Source organism: Camelus dromedarius, chromosome 8 (genome assembly GCF_036321535.1).
Source record: "Camelus dromedarius isolate mCamDro1 chromosome 8, mCamDro1.pat, whole genome shotgun sequence".
Lineage (NCBI taxonomy): Eukaryota > Metazoa > Chordata > Mammalia > Artiodactyla > Camelidae > Camelus > Camelus dromedarius.
The window spans coordinates 52,461,996-52,483,663 of NC_087443.1; the positions used below are offsets into that span (position 1 = coordinate 52,461,996).

Sequence of the window (21,668 nt, forward strand, 5' to 3'; positions counted from 1 at the left end):
TGAAAGTTTGGCTGGTTGCTACAAAAACTAAAGTATTAGACTGTAGCTTCAATTTTTATCATTTGTGTAGCATTGAAAGTAATGTATACCAGATCACTGAAATACCATACACGCCAGTGTATACAGGAAAACAACAATAAACTTACGTGCAATATTCCTGCAATCTTAGAGGTATAACCCCGTGGCCTCTCTTTATCTTTAAATCTAAAAGCAACAGCATTCAAGTCCTAAAATGGAAAGTTAATCCAATTAGACATAAGTCACCTATCATTTAGAAAAACTTTTTTAGTGTTGGTTTGCACTACAGACTTTCTACTCCATATTTAACTATCACACTTTCTGAAAAAATGACTATGCTTGATTTAGAAATGTACAGAACACAAATGAAAATAACAAATATAGACTATGATTCTATAGCATAAATTGTTGAAACTATTAGTCAAAGAATTAGGAAAACTGTGGAGGAATCTTGTGAGATCCAACAGTTGCATAGATGACGATTTCGTTGAGCCATTCAGAGAACTGCACCCTGATTAGAAGTTACCGTCTTAAATTTCATAAGCAGAGAGTATACCTTTAAACTTTTATCTAGGTAAAGAGGATGCTTCTTATCCTAAAATACATCTGAGTTTTGATAGGCTCTAAATATAAAGTACATATTTTAAAAAAACTCTTAAAAGAAGCCTTTAAAAATGAAAAAGGCAAATACCTTCTGTTTTACACACCAAAAAAAAAAAAAAAAAAAGAACCAGGCTAGTCCATACGTAGAACAATAAAATCACTTTTAAGAACACAACCATATATGAAACAATTCACTCTTTTCTGAGTGTTTGCTATAAATTTTTTATCACCAGATCAGAAAATGACACATCTCATGCAGCCTCAGGCAGAGAATAGAGTCAGCCCTGATAGATTGAAGCTCAAGAAACTGCTGGCTTTCTCCTGAGGGATAGAAAAGCAATCTGATTTCTTTCCTTTTCCTCCTAACAAAGGCTCTATGATGCCTTAACCCTTAACTGTGCCCCAGGTAGCCAATCAAACTAGCACAACTAAGCCTTAATTACAGCTGCTATGCATTGCAAAATTTTAAGAGTTTAGATTAGAGGGGAAAAAAAAACTTTAGAAGTTTCATTGGGCCTTAAATTAAAATTAATTCACATATATTTGTTTCTTGAAAAACTTCCTTAAGAAAAATTTTGGTGAAACAAAAGTACCTTGCACTCTTGGAAAACCCATTCTTGAGGTCCTTCTGCACGTAACTTCTGAATGTATTGAAACATGTGCAAAATTATATCTTCAACATGTACTGGAAAAAAGGGGCACACTTAAAAACCATTCAGTCCTCGAATCCTTCAAAGCAATGAGCTCACTCTTAAGGTAAAGTCAGGTAAGTAGAAGATGGTCCCTCTTAGAAATGGAGTTCTCACCTCCCTGAGGCTGGTTTTAGGGTCCCACACACATGGCCCTCCAGACTCTGGGATATGTGACAGAAGGAGCTTTGGGGCAGTAAGTGAGCAAATAAAAAGCCAAATACACATTTCACAAACGCAACATAACAATCAATTTTAAGGAGGGAAAATCATCCATGGAATGAAGGCTAAGTTGCACATGGAAAATACAACAGATAAAATGGTATGACTTAAAGTGTTTATAGTTTTACAACAAAAAACAGATCCACACCATAAATAAGTTAATAAAAATAAATTACAAGAAATCAATTTTCATTCAAAAACAAAACGGTTAATACTTACATAATCCTTCCTCAGTCAAGTCCACATTAATGATAAAAAACATAAAGCCTCGGGCTCCTTCCTTTTGCCCACCAACAAGAGTATTTACCCAGCCTGTAACATTCAAAGGAAATCAACATGATTGCATGCGTGTCTTCTTTTAAGACAAGGAATTTTTAAAAAATGCATTCTATATATTCCCAAGAGATTAGAATGGACCTTGTGCAGAAAAGACTCAAAAATATCAGTTCAGAAAAACAGTTTCAGACACTGCAGAAGATTCAAGGGATTTTGTGGGTTGGGAGCCTTCCTTGGGACTCCTCAAACCACTTCCTAAATCAAGAGTAGACTACTGGGCTTAAGTGCTATACAAAAACAGAGTCTGAGTTGAGAAGGGTTTTGGAAATCATCTACTGACTGATCCTAGTACACCCTTTGATTTTATTTATGGATAAGAGGAAACAAATAAATAATGTCTGCTGACATTTCACAGAGATGGTAAAGTATATCTATCCAATGTGAGCTTTTACTTATTTTAACCTCTATCTTATTTAAAACATGCACCACAACATCTTTTGAAATATCTATACTTCACTGCTCAATACTGAAGGGTAAAACAAATTACAGAGAAAAACAAAAACAAACACCCCAAAGCAAAAAACAAAAGCACACTAACTACCACCTCACTCTCCCATAAACCCTGATTAGTCTCATCTGAAAAACGTTCATTCACAGGAAAATATTTAGGAGAAATGAGAGCCAGAGTGAAAGATTATGGTGGAGGTATCCTTCGAAGCTGGTGCCCAAGAGACTCACCCTTTGATTTAAGTTCTGATAACAGACTCCCAGGACCTTCATGCCCAATGAGATGACCAAGATAATGACCAGGATTTGATTTGTAGTATTTCTGAAGGTCAGGTATGGGAAATGTCACATAAAGATTCCTAATATCCTTAATGGGTACTATTTTGTAAAGTTGCTGGGGAAAACAAACAAACAAATCACAAAAGGTTAGCTACATACAATTTCTACTGAATAAAATATTTATAACTATGAAGAATACTGATTTTCATGGAAGAATCCCAAATTCAAAAGAGAATCAACTGCCAGAGAAGATCACACTGACCACAAAGAAATAATGACCTGGGCTCTTTGTTAGTGGGATCTCATTACGGTTGGTATGCAGTCCATGTTGGTCCCCGGGATGATGCAACTAAACACTTTTGGATGCTTGCCTTCTAGCACTGGATAACAGAACAGCTTCTACAGTCGGCCAATTTATAGCTACCAAAACTACTTTTAGCATGGAAAGATCAGAACATACTGATATCTTTTTGGTGATACATGTCCCTAATAAATGTGAAGCTGATTTGACTATGTGGACAAATTATAAATAATGAAACCTCAAAAAATTTTCATGTACTCTGGTGAACTAGGCATATATTATGTACATAAATTTAAAAGAGGAAAATACTAGAAATAGATGCACTTACTTTAAGATGTTCTTCTTGGAAAGGATGTTCAGGAAATTCTGGCAATGGGACATTTTTGTTCTCTACTTCAGAAAATAACTTTACCACCAGATTAGTCAAGTCGTCTAAAGATTCTACAAGAAAACAGACAATGGAAGCAGAACTTAAACTAATCATAACACATGACAGGTAGTATTTTAAAATCTTAGGATTATACATATATATATAAAATCACTGTGTGGTACACCTTAAATTTACACAACGTTATACATTAATTATATTTCAATAAAGCTGGGCAAGGGGGAAGGGGGATCTTAGGATCTCCTGAAAAATCTCAGGATTATTAAAGGGAAAATCTAGAATTTTTTAAAAACTCCACCTGAGAAGGTTGAAGCATTCAGTTAAATCTTACCAGTGCCTATACAACTTCTGAAGCTATGGAATGTTGATAATGATTATATTTCACATGTCTGCCTCTTTTATAGTTTAAAAAACTGTTTTATATATATTATCATATAATAAATTTAAAACAAATATTAGAAACAATAATAGGATAATTAATGGCATTTGGAAACTATTTTATCTGATTCCCAACAGGCACATACTAAACCACTAGCTGACAGATTATAACACTCACTTTATAAGTACACAGTCTAAATCCATTCTTAAAAGTCAAACATTAGAGTTTGTAAGTAATTGAGTTTGTGGGGGAATAATATAAAACAGTGAGAAGAATTGTGGGTCAGGGGATCAGACAACTTTGATTCTAACCCCAACTTCATCAACCAACTATGTCAAAAGACTACTGGACAAACCACCCTAGGTTCTATAAAACATGAAAATTGGGTAGGATATCACAAGTCTCTCCCAAGGTCTAACACTATATGATTTTCTATTATATTATGCCAAATTCATGCAAAGATTTGTAATTGTTCATAAAATTATACAGACACTTAAGTTCTTCTATCTTATCACCTATTGATATTTTTTATAGAGAGTTATACTTGCAAAAGTTTACAAAGCTCTATGTATAAGATGTTCACAGCAGCACTGTTTGTAACAACAATAAAAACTGGAAATGACCTAAACATCTATCAATGTGCACATGTTATAAAACATCGGTACATTGGAATTTTATGTAGTTATTAATGAGGGAGAGATCTCTATGTGCTTATATGAAATTATCTCAAAGCTCTATTAAGTGAAAACTGCAGGCTTCAATGTCATATAGTATAATCTCATTTAATTTGTTAACAGACATACATAGATATAAGTATATTAACAAAATTCTACTTTTGGAAGTATAACAAAAAATGATTTTAAGGTGACTATCTTTGAGGAGAGGGCATAGTGATCATAAGATGGGATGAGGAAGAAGAATCTGATTTCCAATTTATACCTTTCCATGTGGGATAAATTTTTTTCTGTGTACACATACTACTGTTATTCTAAAAAGGAAAAAGTAAAACAGGTTATCTTTTTATAAACAAGATAACCACTCACCTTGATTCTGTCTTCTCAAAAATAGGTTACTTATAAATGGTATAAACATTCATCACTTGTTACTATCAGGAAGCATTTGAATCAAAAAAGAAATTTCCCTTGATATTCTATGGCCCATTTCAAACTTTTCCATGAACTCTCTAGAAAACACTTAATCACTGTTGGAGAATTGCCTTTATAGAGTATGAAGTTGTCTTTTAGGCCTATGAATGTGGGTATGGGCACTTTCTTTATAAAACACATGTATTTTTACTTCAATTTTTTGTACATGTCTGAAGGACCCCAGAATATCCAGAGCCAAATAAAAAGCCAACCAGCGGTTGCTTGTTATATGACAAGTGAACTCAGTAATGGAGTGGGTGTATTTGGAGCGAGAGATGTCAGAGACATCTGACAAACAGACATAAAGAGACAGATGGGACCTGCGACTGGAAACAAGGTGAGCAGTCAACAATGATTTGTCGACCTGAAGTGCTGATGACCGTGAAGCCTTTTAAAGCAAGGTTCTACTAGGTTTGCCTTTCCTATTGAGGATTTCTACCCTAAAGCACAAACTCACAATGTAGTTTTTTAAAGGTAAGGCAGCTGTACAATAATGCACCGTCTGTCTTCACCACTAAGCTGCGTGCTATCAGAGATCAGGGAACTAAGTCCCATTCACCTCTACATTAGCAGGGTTTGGCAATCTCAGGGTCTCTACTTGACAGTTACCTATTAGTCAAGTGTCCAGGTAACTGGCGCTGCCACAACTAGAGATGGCCCATGGGAGAACACAGAAAAACTTTTTTGTCCCTTTGTGACAGAGATCCTTTCACGTGGTTACTCTTCCTCTCCCCTCCTCCTAGAAGAAGGAGCAGATTATCTATTAATCCTCTAAGAGATCCTGTTTCCTCCTCACACCACTGTGCTATAAGGACACCTTTCCCAGACCGGTCATCAAATCCACTGAGCTGAGCACAGAAGGTCAGTCACACTGAGCGAGGGAACTGAAACAAAGAAGCTCTCTGTTTTCTTTTAGATGCTTATTCTGTCACTTCTACTAAACCAAGAACACTGAGGGCAGGGCTCATGTCTAAATCATCTGTTGTCATTATTACTTGCTCAACAAGTGCTTATTGAAAGTATGTATTTTATTTCAATACGACATGGACAAAAATACAGCTTAGGCAACTACTCCCAGGACTAGGCTCTAAATATCAAGGGATATTTTTAACACTCTACAGACCTACTATAACATATACCTTTTTTTTTAAACTCCATGGGCCCATGTTCTATCCTCATTCCTATTACCAACTTAAAATATATATAGTTGTTTATTTTCTACCTACAAAACATCTGTCAATAGCAGAAAACTTAGAAAAGCAAAACCAAGAAAACAAAAAACCATAAACAAAAGAAAAAAGGAAGGATACAAAAGTCACCCAAAATCTCATGACTATGGGATGCTAAGAGTAGCTACCATTAGTGGAGCATTTGCTGTGTGCCAGGCATGATGCTAAACACTTCTCCTGCATTATCTCCATTAAACTTCCCAACAGGTATGAAGCACCACATTTACTTTACAAATGCAAAAACTGAGATTCAGAGAACTGAAGTTAACTTTGTTAGCTCACAGCCACACACTAAGTAGGAGGCATATTAGGAGTTCAAACCCAAGCTCTCAGACTCAAGAGCAGGAGTTCTTAACCACTTACTATGCCACATTATTAAATTTCCAGTATGTTTCTCTACTTTGTCTTATATCTCTCTATTAGAATTTTTTAGAAAACCCCTAATGGGATCACATAGCACACAGTGTTTTTATAGGGTGCTTTTGTTTTCTATTTAATACATTAAGAATATTCTCCCATGTTATTAAAAGGTCGTCATAAAACTGTTTATTCATTCAATGTTTATTTACCAAGTGCCTATGATGTACCAAGCACTAACCCAGAAACCTGGGTATAAAGCAGTGGACAAAACAGTTTCTATCCTCAAGTAACTTACATTCTGGCACAACAGACAACAATAAGTAAAATTTTAATATTTTAGGTGGTAATAAATTTTTTAAAGAAAAATAAAGCAGGTGGGAGGATAAAAAGTGGGAGAAGGGATGCTATTTTCTACAAGATGCTTTATTATACAGTTAAAACATCACCATTAAACCAGCCTCCTGTTAATGAACATTTAAATTGCATCTAACTTTTTCTAAGAAACAATCCTGTACATCATCTGTTTGAACAACTTTGTGTCCTTAGTTGCACTTCTAGAAGAAAAAATGTACTTTTTAAGGGTCATGCCTCTTGTTAAACTGTCCTCCAGAAAGTGTGGAGCAACTGTATAAAGTGTATACACTACCACTCATACAAAAGAGCACCTCTCCTCCATAATGGGTGTTAGTTAAAACAAAACCCAAACCAAAATTATGGTAATTTAATAGGGAAAAACAATACATTATTAGTTAATTTGCATTTTTTAAATCAAAACTTTGTTGGTTTACATTCCAAATAGATTTTTCCAGTTTATAATCATCTGCCTTTCAATGTTTTTCTAATTTTTTTGAATTTTATAAGGTCAAATCTGTCAATCTTATCCTTTATATGTCCTTTCCTTGCTTTTTAAAAATATGCTTAGAGTACCTACTATTAATTTATATTTTCTTCAGGTCTCCATTTAAAATCACCTAGGCTTCTTTTTTAGTAAGTTAAAAACAAAATTCCCCTCCACATATTCTCCAACAAGATCATTTTCAAAAGCCTCCGAGTCGATGAAAGGAAATATATATTGCTTCCAATATTTTGAAAAAACCGAAATGGAAAACTTAGATTACCCAATTCTGTAAAAAAAAAATTTAAGGATTCTTACCTCGACCTAAAACACAGATAGCCATTAAGTTGGATGAATAATAGGTAGAATGGAATTTCAGCAGCTCTTGTCTTACATCAATGCCTTCTTGGTTTGGTCTAGTCTCTAGAGTATATTTGTTACCTGAAAGGAAGGAAAAATATTTCTTGGAAAAACCAAAATATGTGAATTTTAAAGTTTTGCGATTATTCCTGATATCGTTATAAGGTAAACTTAAAAACAGAGTCCAAGTATACACATATAATGATTAGTTAAATACTTTTGAACATAAGATGGATAAACAGGATGGTATAGTACAAACTAGTAACATTTTAACCTATAGAGAGTTTTCCCTCAGGAACTTAAAGTGCTTTATAAAGATTATACTTCTTAAAATTCCTATGAGATAGTAGGTATTATGAGCACTTACAAGACAAAATGAGATCCACATGGCCTCCAGTCACACTTACTTTAACTTCCAATTCCCTATGTGCCCCATAATTAATTGAACATAGTCACTAAGGGATCTTTTTTGGAATTTGCCAAGTTGCTTGCAGAAAGAAATTACTATTCTTGGCTGAAGCATTAAATTTGTGATGTGAATTCTCAAGGATTTGATCTACACTGGTAAAAAATAGAAGGCAATGCTATTTTTCTAAGTCTCAAGTGATGTATATAGCATACCACTATGAGAGCTCTTATGAAATTTAATAACTAATTCAATTAGGATAAAATGTGCATGTTAAAAGCAAATAGTCAAACTCTCTGAGTACTACCTTTCAAATAAAGATCTTGCCATTTAAAGACTGGGAGGTGGAATTTCAATGATTGACAGTTCTCTAAAAATGGCATCTTGAACCAGAAATATCCTAAGATATTATGTAACATATAATAATAGTATAACTTTTATTACTATTATTGCTTACACTAGATGGGCTCCTATCTTTCATCTGCAGAGATCAAACTATGGCAGAACATTTTCTTGATGTATTTTTTCCCCTCCTTGGGTTATCAGGTTATTGTAATGGCTGATGAACTGTCATTGGGAGACTCCTTTTCACTAAATTGGGTATCTAAAGAGATCCACTAGGTGGTGTTCTCAGACTCGGTGTTTAGTCTTGCAGAGCTACATAGTACTCTGAGCCAAGACTCATGCCTCAGAATGCTTGAATCAACGGATCTAGTGGAGTATGCAAGAAACTCATACATTTGTATGCAGCAGCAGCCTGCTAGTCAAGTTTCCAAGTCATAACTAGTCCTCTCAGTTTCACTAAAGATGGAGTTCAATTCCAGATCTATTCTACTTGGGGTCCTGGGACATTCCCTCATTCTACCTGAGGGATCCAGGTGATCTAAAAAAGTATCTGGAGTTCTAACTCCTCGCGGTGGGGGCGGGGGGTGGTTTGCTAGGTTTGAAGTTCTCTCATACTAAGATGAACATTCAAGTATTTATGGTACTTTCTTTCCCTACTAAATGAAGGTTCTAAAAGCCTCAATTCCAGAGGGACTAGTCCTTAGAGCTTCCTTACTCACTTATACTGCCACACTCAGATTCCTACAACATGTAAACCAGACTGACCACTGGGACACCCATGTTTGCAGAAATTAAGCTTTATTTCAACAAACTATAAATGTGATAGTGTTAGATAGAAATCAGATTTTCGGTCTCAGTGTGACCTGATGTGCCTATTCACAATCTGGGCAGTATTCTGGTTAGGGAAAAAAAAAACCCCAAATCAAAGTTTACGAAGACCAAGATCATAGCCTCCATCTAGAACATCAAATTCTTTCCAGTTGCCTAGCTCTAGCTCATTCTGCTTTGATTTTAATGTGCCTGAATAACTTACCATTCTAATTCCTATTCTTTATCTTTAGGTACATTTTAAAATACAGATATAAAGCAGGAACGTACCCCAAACACACTAGATATGTATCACTGGCAAAATACTGACAGTGCTATACAGCACAATGTGCCAGAGGACCACAAAAGAATACTATACAGCAAAAAGAATGAATAATCCACTGTTTATATGCAACAGTAGGGATGAACTTGACAAATTTAAGGCTGAATGAGAGCAGCCAGACACAAAAGAGTACACTTTATCATCTCATTTATATAAAGCAGGAAAAAAGGCTAAGCTAATCTGAGTCATGAGAAGTGAGAACAGAGGTTATTCTTGGGTTGGTAGATAGTGACTACAAAGGGGCACAAAGAGGTGCTGGTTCTGCTTCTTGACTGGGTGCTGGGTCCATGATGCGCTGAGTTTTTAAAAGTTCAATGAGTCATACATAAATAAAAGCAGTATATTCATTCAATTGATCCTTCAAATAGCAAAAGTAGAAACAATTTATCAGAGCCACATACACCTTTCAGTATATTTATTACATTTCAACACAAGGTTAAAAGAAAAACAAGCCAAAGGAGCCACTTTATCAACAGCAATCTGGCTCACCAAAGGTACAAAAATCTAATGATGCTGATCTCTGGCCAAACTGCGAAACAGAGGCACAATCGCATTTGTTCTGAAAAGTGGCTTTAAGCCACAAGTAGATACCATTCTGTGAATCTACACATTCATTTCTTTGCTGCCTAGATCTTTTCAGTCTAATATGTAATGACAGAAGGAAACTGTGGTCAATTTGGGAACACAGCCCAGACGGGCAGCCCTATATCCTTAGAAGCTCCTGAATTAGAAAGAGGAAAAGGTTCTCCACTGGGGGGTCAGGATACCCAGCTCGCACTACACTGACAGAGAAACATGAATATCAGGTACAAACAGGCCAAAGAGCCAGGCTCGTCTTTAAGTTTATTAACCCTTTTATAAAAAAATCTTTTTTAAAAGTTTTCTAAACACAGGAAGGCTCGTTGGTGGAAGTTCTCAAGAAACAGATGAGGAGGGGAGAGGGTGTAGCTCAAGTGGTAGAATGTATGCTTAGCATGCATGAGGTCCTGGGTTCAATCACCAGTACCTCCATTAAAACAAACAAATAAATAAATAAACCTAATTACCTTCGTCCACCAAAAAAAAAAAAAAAAGGAAATGAAAGGAAAAGCAGGACATAATGCACAGAATTCCACAACTTAGTCCTTAAAGTACCGAGGAGACTCTGTTACTGTCAGTGCCGGGATCCCAGGTGGGGAGGTGCAGAGGAACAGGCACTAGCTTTGGTATTGGCAGAGCTATCACCTGATCCAGGGTCAGCCATCTTCTGGCTGCATGACCTTGAACAAGTCACTCTGCTTCTCTTAGGCTCAGTCTGCTGTTCTGATACTGGTAGGCTTATACCAAATTAGAAAAAAAATACATATAAAAAGCATAAGATTAATATTTAACATCTAATAAAATGGCATAGAAAGTCTGATGACACCAAATGCTGTTTAGGTATGTGGAGAAATGAGAACTCGGACGCTGCATGAGGAGGGCAAACTGGATCAACCACTACAGGAAACCTGGTGGTATCTGCTGAATCTGCAGATGTGCATATCTCATCATATAGTAACTGCACTCTGAGATTTCCACTCCTAGAGCCCTAGAGAACTCTGTGTCCACGGAAACATGTACGAGAATGCTCAAAGCAGCACTGTTCCACTGACGGAAAATGGATAAATAGCAGCACATGCATTCAATAGTTTTTCAAAAAGCAGCAAAAAAATTAAAATAAAAAACTTGTCAGAGGCACACTCACCAACACGGATAACTACTACAAATAAAACACTGAATGAAGAAATACAAGGGGCAGAGATTACTCACAATAAAATATCATTTTTATAAAACTTTAAAAAGTATACAACATATTGCTTAGAAGTAAATGCATGGCTAGCAATTTTTTTTTAAGCAATGTTTTTATTTTAAAAAAGCATGGGAGTGATAATCACCAACCTTTAAGACAGTGGTTATCTCTCGGGAGCAGGGAGGAAAATGCAACTGGGGAAGTATATATCAGGTGCTCAAACTATATTTGCAATGTTCTGTTTCTTTAAGTATTATGTAGAGAATGATCTGGCAAATGCTTTTGTACGTATCTCTTTTATGACAAATAATAAATCTGTTAAAAATGTTACAGTGTTTAACATAATACTTGATGTGCAGCAGAAAAATAAATACATAATAATAAGGAGCAGCTACTACTTCTGAGGATAGCAAAGAAACAGTGGCACTAAGGTAGGGAAGAAAGCTCAGTAAATGGTCCAGATGACTTTCCTCTACGTTAGAATCCACATGTGGAGGAAAACGTGAATATGGCTGGAATAACAAATACCAGTTCAGCCTCTAGACATTCACTGTCTTAATTTAGCACTAATTCAGCTGGACCATTTATATCAAATTAAAATACTGCTAACACAATCTTGAATCCTACTGTTCTGGCTCTGTCACTACTAGAGTGAATAGGAATAACAAGAGAACCAATCTCACAGGATTGCTATGAGGATTAAATGAATAATCTGTGTTAAGGCTCAGCATAGCATCTGTCAGACAACAGTTACTTACTAGAACTTGGAATGTTGTAAAGTTTACAAAAAGTAATAACCGATATAAAGAGGGCTTTGTAAATTGTAAAGCTCAGTAAATTTTATTTTATCTTTTCATCATAACAACTATAAATTCTACTTTTTAAAAAAGCTTACAAACTCAGTACTGATGTATATGAATATTGATTTTCAAATAAATGGAATATTTTCCCAGAAAATTCTAAAGTCAGCCAAATATTTGTTATGCTCTGTGGGAAGGACTGAGTTTGAAGTTTTAGAAATGTGTTTTAGAAATCAGAGCTAGCTCCAACTGTATGTCTGATAAGGTTCCCAGGGAAAGGTCAATTTGATGGTTATAAATGGTCTTAAATGTTCTCTGAAAACTCAAGATTCTGAAGATTAGGTTAATTTATCTAGAGTTAGTTACACAGAATTATTTAAACTTTAAAAAATTTGTTATTTGTTTTTAAAATTTGGGGGGGGGTCATTAGGTCTATTTATTATTAGTTTTTCTTTTTTTAAATGGAGGTACTGGAGACTGAACCAAAACCCTCGTGCATGCTAAGCAAGTGTTCTACCACTTGAGCTATAACCTCCCTCTCTATAAACTACTTTTTTTTATAGCTCTCTCTTCTTGTTATAGCAATCTTCTAAAAATCCTAGGAGAGAACAAAGCCTTTTGAGATATATGAATTTTCCTAAAAATTTTAAAAGGCAATTCTCCTGCAGCTGGGTAAGTACAAGCAAGTACAAGATGTTTGAAACGAAAACCTCTTAAATGCCATAATAAAACACCTGTACACTTAGAGTTTTCAGTAAATTTCTAGTTTTCCATAGACACACTTCCTAGGAAGGAAAAAAAAAAAAGACACTAACAAAGTCCATGGAAAAACCTAGAGAATAATAAATGGGCTGAAATATAAAATACTTTTATATCTATGAGTTTATCACGACACTTAAAAAACAAATTAGTCATCATTCAAGGGTGCTAGGGAACCAACTCAATATTTTGAAAACTGGTAAATGAAGGGAATGAATCAAACATTTGTCTTGCGTTTTCCTACAGTAACCGTACCACTGGGTAGCCAAATAGCAGAAAGGGAGATTTTCTTTTTAGAGTAGTATTCAAATTAATCTAGATGAGAAAAAATAATAGAATTAGATTTAGAGAGGTGATGCATTTAGGATGGTTGCAACATCATAAATAGAGATAAAACTAGACATTATATGCCCCTGATGGAAGAACACATCACCACCTATGAAGCTTTACACAAAAAGAGTCAAACATGAATCTAATCAAGCCTCTATATCCAACTGCCAATTTGGGGAAATATAGAAGACAAAGGAATATGTTAAACCTCACTGTTGGGAATGCAATCAGCAAGAGCTAGGCTATAAAAAATTCTACACAACAAACAACCTGATTCTTCAATAAATAAATTCCAGGAGGGTAAGGTCAGGGAGTGGGTGAGAGATAAAAAAAATGAATCTATAGACTAAAAGCTTAAAAGACATATCAATCATTAACATGAAGCTTACGTGGATCATAATTCAAATAAACTTAAAAAAATTTTGACTTTTATGAGACAACTAGAAATCTGAACACCACCTGGATATTTGATGATATTAATGACAATGGTAATTTTATTATGTTTTCTAAAAGAGTCATTATCTTTAAAGACATATACTAAAATATTTATGAGTGAAGTGATACAATGTCTGGGATCTCTTCAAAATAATACAAGAGAGTGACTGGGAATGTGGATCAGACAGGACTGGCTGGGGCAAAGTGATGCATACGTGAGGCTCATTAAAGTATTTTTATTTACTTTTGTGTGTCTCAAATTCTTCATTTAAAAAGAGGGATGGAGGTTAGGGAGTTAAAAGTAAATGATTAACTTTTATCAGGATCTAATTTTATGTGTCATTATCACCATCCCAAGGTCAGGAGTCACTCAATTTCTGGTTCATATTCCACAATATTTTTTGGTTCTAATCCATTTTCCTTCCCTTCCTATTTTCCTATGCTAAAACATCCCTTGTTATGGCCAAACTATTCTAACTCATGTTCTCCAGAAGACACTGAGCTCACTCCTTGGTCTGCTTCTTGTCATGGTTTTGAGGATCAAACTAAAATGCAAAGAACACAGGTTTTGAATTCAGACTGACTTGATATTGAATTCTATAACCCCCACAGACACTTCCACTACCACCCTATCTCCCACATCCCTGGATGCCCCCCAAGGCTTTGGAACTTTGGTCTAATTATTCTGTCAGTATTAATTTTGGCATCTGTCAAAGGAGATGATGAAAATTTCAGTATTGTGGTAAAGGTTAAGTGAAATCATATTAGATAAAACATCTACCCAGTGTGTGGCATTTAACACTCATACAATAAATATTTGTTCCTTTTCCTTTTCCTCTTGAGTGTCTCTTCCTCTTCTTAAGAAAATCCTACCCACCCTTCAAGAAAATTCAATTTACATCTCCTCTGAGATCCTGGAGAGATTAATCATAGGCAACCCTAAAGCAGGCAGAACAGATCAATGGTTAAAAGTACCAGATCTGGCTCTAGCATTCAAAAGCTGAGTGACCCTAAGTAATTTAATTACCTCCTCTGAAATCTTAGTTTACTCATCTATAAGATGGAAATAATAAGAGCATGTATCTACTGGGGAGACTGTGAGAATTAAGTTAAATAATCCAGGCAAAGTGCTTAGTACAACACTCAGTAAAAATTAGCAAGGAGGAGGAGGAAGAGAAGGAAGAGATAATGATCCTGGAAAATCAAATCTGAGATTATGCTCCACTGAAATCCTGGGTTTGCCTTTCCTCTCCTACTAAACTAGAAGCACCTTGAGGGCAAAGACATTGATTATACCTCTTTGCATTTGTAAATGCATTTTACATGAAGGGGATTTTTTTTTTAATTACCTGTCAATTTAGAGAGAGAATCTGAGCACATTTATAATACCCTGCTCAGATTCTTGCAATCCTGTGGTATGTGCTACAATACACAATTGTCACACAGCAATTAAGAAAGAAAAATGTCACCCATATCTAGATCCAGCTCCACCCTCTATTTCCACATGCCCTCCCACCCTGCCTTTCATTCCACCAATTTGTGAAGGAGTGCCTGTTTTGTTTCCCTCGCCCACATCCTGACTTCTTTTATTTCCTTCTCAGCTGACTAAACCTAGCTCCCACAGTGTCTGTGGGGTTATGTTTAGAGAAACAGATCACTAAAAAATAACTTAAACTAACTTTTCCCTTTTCTGTTCCAAACTGCTTTTAAAAATTCTACTGCTTCTGCTTTTTTTCCCTGAAGAGGCAAAGGACGGAAAAAAAGGCAATAGGGCAGAGAAAAGGCATACAATTTATCAGGAACTATGGAAAATATAAAGGCATACGTGAGTGATAAATGTGGGGCAAAGGGAATGTGGATGGCAACCATCGGTTCAGTTTAAAAAGAGAAGAGAACACCATTCCTCCAATAACACTGCCCTACAGTCAGTTCACCAAACCTACTGGTTCTTGAAGCAGCCCTGACTGCCTCACGACTTCGATGGCAAGGACCTTTTCAAAAGTTTTGCTGTCTTTCACAGCTGCCAATCCTCTGTTATACTGTTATTATAAAGGCTACTATCATTTATTGAGCACCATATAATGGCCAGACTTTTGGCTAACCACTTCACATGCACAACCTCCTTTCATCCTCACACCAACCCAACATGGGAGGAAACAGGCTTACAGAAGTTCAGAAACTGGCCCAAGTCTCTTGGCTGGTCAGTCACAGAGCAAAGAACTCAGTATAGCCCAACTTTAGAGGCCAAACTTTAAATCACCCAGGAATACGCTAGTGGGAGGTGGGATTCCTGGTTGAAGTCTGAGGCTAGGAGAACCACACAGGGGAGTCAATGAAGACATGTGTGTGAATACAGATTTAAGCAGAGTATCTATAAAAACGACTTCCAAACAAAGTAAATGACTCAAAACAGACTGTGTATTTCTTGTGTGAGCTGTTTTCTCTTTTACTTATTTACTTATACAAGTTATTATCCATTATATGCTCTGCAAATATCTTCACTGGGTATGTGCTTGTCTTGTTTTTGTGTCTCTATTGAACAGGAATTTTATATTTTAATGAAGTCACATTTATCTTTAAATCTCTGGTTTATCTTTATCTCTAAAAGATATGCTTTGTGCTATGTGTACTTGAGGACCATTTCCCTATCTTGAGATTTTAAAAATTCTGAGATTTTTTTTTCTTCCAGAAGTTGTGTAAAATTTTGTCTATAATTAGGTCTAATTGACCTGGAATTTATTTTTGTACATGGTGTGAGATGAGATCTAATTTTATTTCTCTCTACATGGATAACTAATTGCCCCTGCACCAGTTACTGAAAGGCCCCTCCTTTCCTTACTCATTTGTAATATACCCCTGTCTTATGTCAAGTTTCCACATATTTGTGGATGTGTTTCTAGGGTCTATAGTCTGTTCTACTGTTATCTTCATGTATCCCTGCACCAATTCCACTATTGTTAACAACTAGAACTTTATAGTAAGTCTTGACATCTGGTAGAAGTAGTCCCTTCTTTGGTGCTCTTCAAAATTACCTTAGCTATTTTTGCCCTTTATTCTTTCTTATTAATTTTATAATCAGATTATTAGATTGTCAAAAAAATAAACTTCTAGGACTTTCAAATGGCACTGCACTGAATTTAGATAAAGTCAGAGTGAATTATATCTGTGTGATGAGTTTACCCATTCACGAAAATGGTTTATTTCCCCATTTACTGAAGTGTTCTTTTATAGCCATTATATATTTCTTGCTCTTTTGTTAGATTTCTAAGTATCTATAGCTATTTATATAAGGTGAGTGAAATAATTTTTCCTGTAGCATTTTTCTGATTACGATTGACACAAGAATGTAATTTTAGTGTTTCTCTTCTTTTGGCAACCTTGGTGAATTATCTTATTTTTAATGATTGATCTGAAGATTTCTTCAGATAATCATGTCATATGGAAATAAGAAAAGTTTTGTTTTGCTTCCTTCCTATCTCTTACTTATCACATTTTTCTCCCCTTGACTTCCTGCAATGACTAGCACCTATAACACAGCTGAAGGAAAAAGTGATTAGAGAGTATTCTTGTTCTGATTTTGCCTTTCAACAGAAATCCTTTTGAAACTTCAGAATTAATCATGATGTTTGACATAGGTTTTTATCAGTCCAAGAGCTTTTTGCTGCTTTTTGTTCATGAACGAGTTTTATCAAATGCTTTTCCTAAGTCTACTGAAATGATTGCCTATCATTCTGGATTACTTAAACTATGGGCTGCGACCCATTCGATTTGTAATGAAATAAATTCATTGTACTCGCAGAGCAAGATTTTTTTTTTTAAGAAACAGAATATAACAGAGGATATCAGACTACATCCCAAGGTGTAAGATAGATATTTTTTGGTAAAATTTTTGTTTCAGTTGCTTACATGCACTCTGAATTACTAAGTAAAATATGCTTCTTACTGCAGGATGTATACAGAAAAGTTTGAAATTCACTGATCTATACTATTTTTGAAGCATGAAAAGCCACTGTTAGGGACAAATATCTTAAGGTTTTCTTAAAAATAAATAACATAATGCTGGGTTTTTGTTCATTTTGAAATACCCAGCCTTTGTGGGGGAAAAATAAAATACCCAGCTTTCCTGATATTAAGTAATACTTAACATATTAATATTAAAATAATAAATCAATACTTGATGAACAAAATGGCGCACATTCACAAAAACATCTGAAGTTACTATAAAATAATACAAGTAAACTAAGTATGAATTTCTGACAAACATTCAAATAACTTTTGCAGAATTCTCTATGTGTGTAATTTCTAGGGCAAGGGTATATAGCTTTCATCATCTTTTCAAACATATCTGTGATCTTAATGAACAGAACCTCTACTCCAAGAAGTTCAAAGTTAGTTTATATTTCCAGAATCAGAAGGTAACTTGGCATTTGCATTACTTATATCAGATTTTCCATACTTTCGTACTGAGTCTGGCTAATTCACCTCTTAGCTGTTTCTATGACCTCATCCTTTGCTGACTAACTGCCTAGCCTTGTCAGTGGTTATAAAAACAAATATGCTCTTAAACTGCACCCATACATATAGGACCATTTGATGTTTCTCTTTGCCCATCACTCCTGAAACCTTCCTCTAGGACATTTTAAGTTTGTTCCTTGTTTGTGACCAGAAGTAATATTGCTCATCTTATTCACTGGATTTATTTCAGGAAGATTTGTGGCTGCTTCCTGATTATGCTGATTGTGATTTATCAACAGTGAGACTACTTAACAGAAGGCAACTCCCAAAGAGGAGCTCTAACACTTTCTGCACAACAGCAGCAGTGTTGGTGGAAGTTTCTAACCTACCAAAGGGACTGCTTAAAGGACAACAATCATTGGATGTAGTGATTTTGAAATTTGTTTTTAAACCCATATTCCCTTCTTGACATATCACATATGCTGTTATTCCCTATGAAAGCCACTTTTTAGACAATTAATCACTACATAGACATTTTAGGAACCACAGTATTCACCTTAGCGATGACGCTGATATTGCATGCCAAGTATTGTAAGTCTAAAGAATACAGTATCACTACTTCTAACTGCAATTTTTAAAAACTCCTATTTCTATAAAGCTATGCTAATTCCCTGGCTGCTGCTGGATATATTAACTTACATGATAAGCATACATGTTTTTAAAAGTTTAGAATATATTTATTTATTCCTTTCTTGAAGTACAGTTGATTTACAATGTTGTGTAAGTTTCAGGTGTACAGCAAACTGATTCAATTATACATGTATATGTATTCTTTTTGAGATTCTTTTCCATTACAGGTTATTATAAGATACTGAATATAGTTCCCTATGCTATATAGTAGGCCGTTGTTTATCCATTTTATATATAATAGTGTGTATAAAGCATAAATTTTCAAGCACACTAAACAATCTATTATTTTTATGCTATTTTATAATCCTTCAAGCAGTATTTTAAAATCATAGCAACTTTTAACAATATCTGGTGAGTGGGAATGGCAGGAGTAGATGAGGAAATGGACAATTTTTTGTTTTTGCTTTTAAAAAAACATTTTTGTATTGTTTAAATATTTAAATTAAATGTTCTTTTTAATGAAAAATTAATAAAGAAAAAATGTACCACTATAAAATCAAGTATCTCTAATATTTATTTTATTCTACTCCCTGTCATCTCCACTTCTAATCTACCAGGAGCAGAGATCTCATGTGTCTTCAGTACTGTCTGTCTTCCATGGAGTCGTACCTGGAGCAGACGCTATGCATCTACCTATAGATAGTAGACGTGGAGGTGATGGGAGCAGGAAGATTCAACAAGCCTTGAAGTATAGCATTCTACTCGGAAGACAGACTTCAGAATAAAGGGATCTATTATCAAATCCTTTTGAAATGCTGGTTAATATCTATGCACAATTCTAAGCACTTAGCTCCTTAAACAGTCAAGCCCTATTTGTATGGGATGGCCAGGGTAACCCTCTACAGGGTTAAATAACTGCATAGGTAATTGTTACTACAATTTTGAGAATATCATCCTGAGTATTGTGTATAAAGTCCAATGCCAGAAGCACTATGTTGTACACCTGAAAATTACATAATACTGTACATCAATTATACCTTGATAAAAAATGTTCAAAAGGTCCAATGTCAAGGGCCCGACTCTTGTTTAACATTCTTCTTTTTGAACTACTAGTCAAAATATTAATCACATGTTTTAAAGGATCATTGCCACTTCATTCTTACTATTTCTAAAATCTGAATTCAATTCCATACCTTGTTATCCAATAAGCTTGCTTCACATTTGGTCATTCTTCTTAATAATCTATTACCTTGAAGTTCATATACCTAAGCTTTAACTTCTTTTTAGGTAATGAGTCACAAATATAGTCACAAATACACAGGGACTTGGCAGATAACTTAAGTTTAGGGGCATGGTTTAAAAAATAACAGGGAGTAATAGAGATGTAACAACCACTTATCAGCTCCAGACTGTGAGTTTATAAAGAACAGGAATTAGGAGCTCTGCAATCTTCTACCCTGAACTGGGAAATACCATACTGGACAAAGAGGCCATGGTTCAAATGAGGTCAAGGAAAACTAATGCATTAAACCCACTGCTGACAAACCTGTCCCAAATTTGCTGAAGGGGTGTTTGGGATTTCCTGTAGCTTTTTCCAACTGAAAGAGTCTCCAGGCATCGTTCATCACATTCTTCTCATGTTCTGAATCAACTGCATTCACTTCTCTGTCTTTGCAACTCTCATCAAACAAGGGGCACAAGAAAAACTGTGCAAACCTAAGGGTGTGAAACATAATTAACAATTTGAAAGCTGTTATTTGAGGAGTGGCCTTTTAAAAATATGCTTGAAACTTTGATAGGAAATATGAATTCTACAGAATCAGAAAAAACTATCACTGCTACTAATAAAGAAGGAATATAATTCGTAAGCAATAGGAAAAATATAACATTGGACACATGTAAATTCAGAGCAGTCTACCCCTCCCCGGGATGTTAAATAATTAGTGAAAATATATAACGATTAACATCTCTGATTCTGACAATTCCATGTGTTCTTACCACACCACCAAGCAATTCCCCAACACCAGCTGAGCATCCTAAAATTTAACGCAATTCTGATACCATCCACCTGGAGATAACATCGGCTCTCAAGTCCTATAAGACTCCTCCTTCCCCTCACCTCCTCCCCCTGCCCCCCAACTGTAAACACCAACTGCAAGTCCAGGTTGTCACCTGGGCTTCTGACCAACTGGCTATAGATCAGAAGTTCCCAAAACCTCCTCCTCGGAGGTTCAATTAATTTGCTAGATCAGCTCACGGGACTCAGAGAAACATTTTCCTTACTAGATTACCAGTTTTATTATAAAAGGATATGACTGAGCAACAGCCATATGAAAGATGCATAAGGCAAGGTATGTGGGAAGGGGCATGGAGCTTCCAACGCCCTCTATGCAGGCTACTCTCCCAGATCTCTATGTGCTCACAACCTGTAAGTTCTCCGAACCTCATCCTTTCGGGTTTTTAGAGTAGCTTCATTACACAGGCATGGCTGATTAAGTCACTGGGCCATTGGTGACTGAAATCAATCTCTAGCCCCTGGACTGAAAGTTCCAACCCTCTAATCACAGAGCTGGTTAACCCTGGCAAGCAGCCCTCACCCTCAGGTTATCAAGGGACTTCCCCAAAGTCACCTGCTTAAAATAAAAAAAGACAACTCTATGGCTCTCATTACTTAGGAAATTCCAAAGCTTTTAGAAGCTACGGGCCAGGACTACGGACTAAGACCAAAGATATATTTCTTATCATAAATCACAATATCACAGCACCAAAAAGTCAAGGCAGACTTAATGAGACAGCAACAATCTATTTAAGATTGGCAATTTGGCATGTCTCTGAAAACCCCTGTTGTATATGGCTAATTCTCCAGGAAAGGAAAAGGCAAGTGACAATGCTTAGGCAATAAATCTTGCATCTACAGTTTAAAGTACAGTATCACTAAGACTCAGGCATTTTAGGACAAACTAAGTGATTCATTTTTAAAAGGCTCTATTTGAACATGC

General features: G+C 35.5%; 1 protein-coding gene across 3 annotated transcripts in view; it reads right to left on the reverse strand.

The window, feature by feature from the left end:
* IDE (insulin degrading enzyme) overlaps positions 1 to 21,668 on the reverse strand; it is a 90,462-nt gene that overhangs the window by 38,200 nt on the left and 30,594 nt on the right. For all 3 annotated transcript variants that reach the window (XR_010381955.1, XM_031461386.2, XM_010974287.3), the window contains exons 4-10: positions 20,216 to 20,385; positions 7,550 to 7,672; positions 3,224 to 3,336; positions 2,547 to 2,709; positions 1,752 to 1,844; positions 1,215 to 1,306; positions 147 to 227 (exon numbers count right to left, since the gene is read on the reverse strand). Coding sequence is in view for 2 of the 3 variants with exons in the window: in XM_031461386.2 (XP_031317246.2) it covers positions 147 to 227; positions 1,215 to 1,306; positions 1,752 to 1,844; positions 2,547 to 2,709; positions 3,224 to 3,336; positions 7,550 to 7,672; positions 20,216 to 20,385 (835 nt within the window). In the remaining variant the exon portion in view is untranslated. The remainder of the gene's footprint in view (positions 1 to 146; positions 228 to 1,214; positions 1,307 to 1,751; positions 1,845 to 2,546; positions 2,710 to 3,223; positions 3,337 to 7,549; positions 7,673 to 20,215; positions 20,386 to 21,668) is intronic.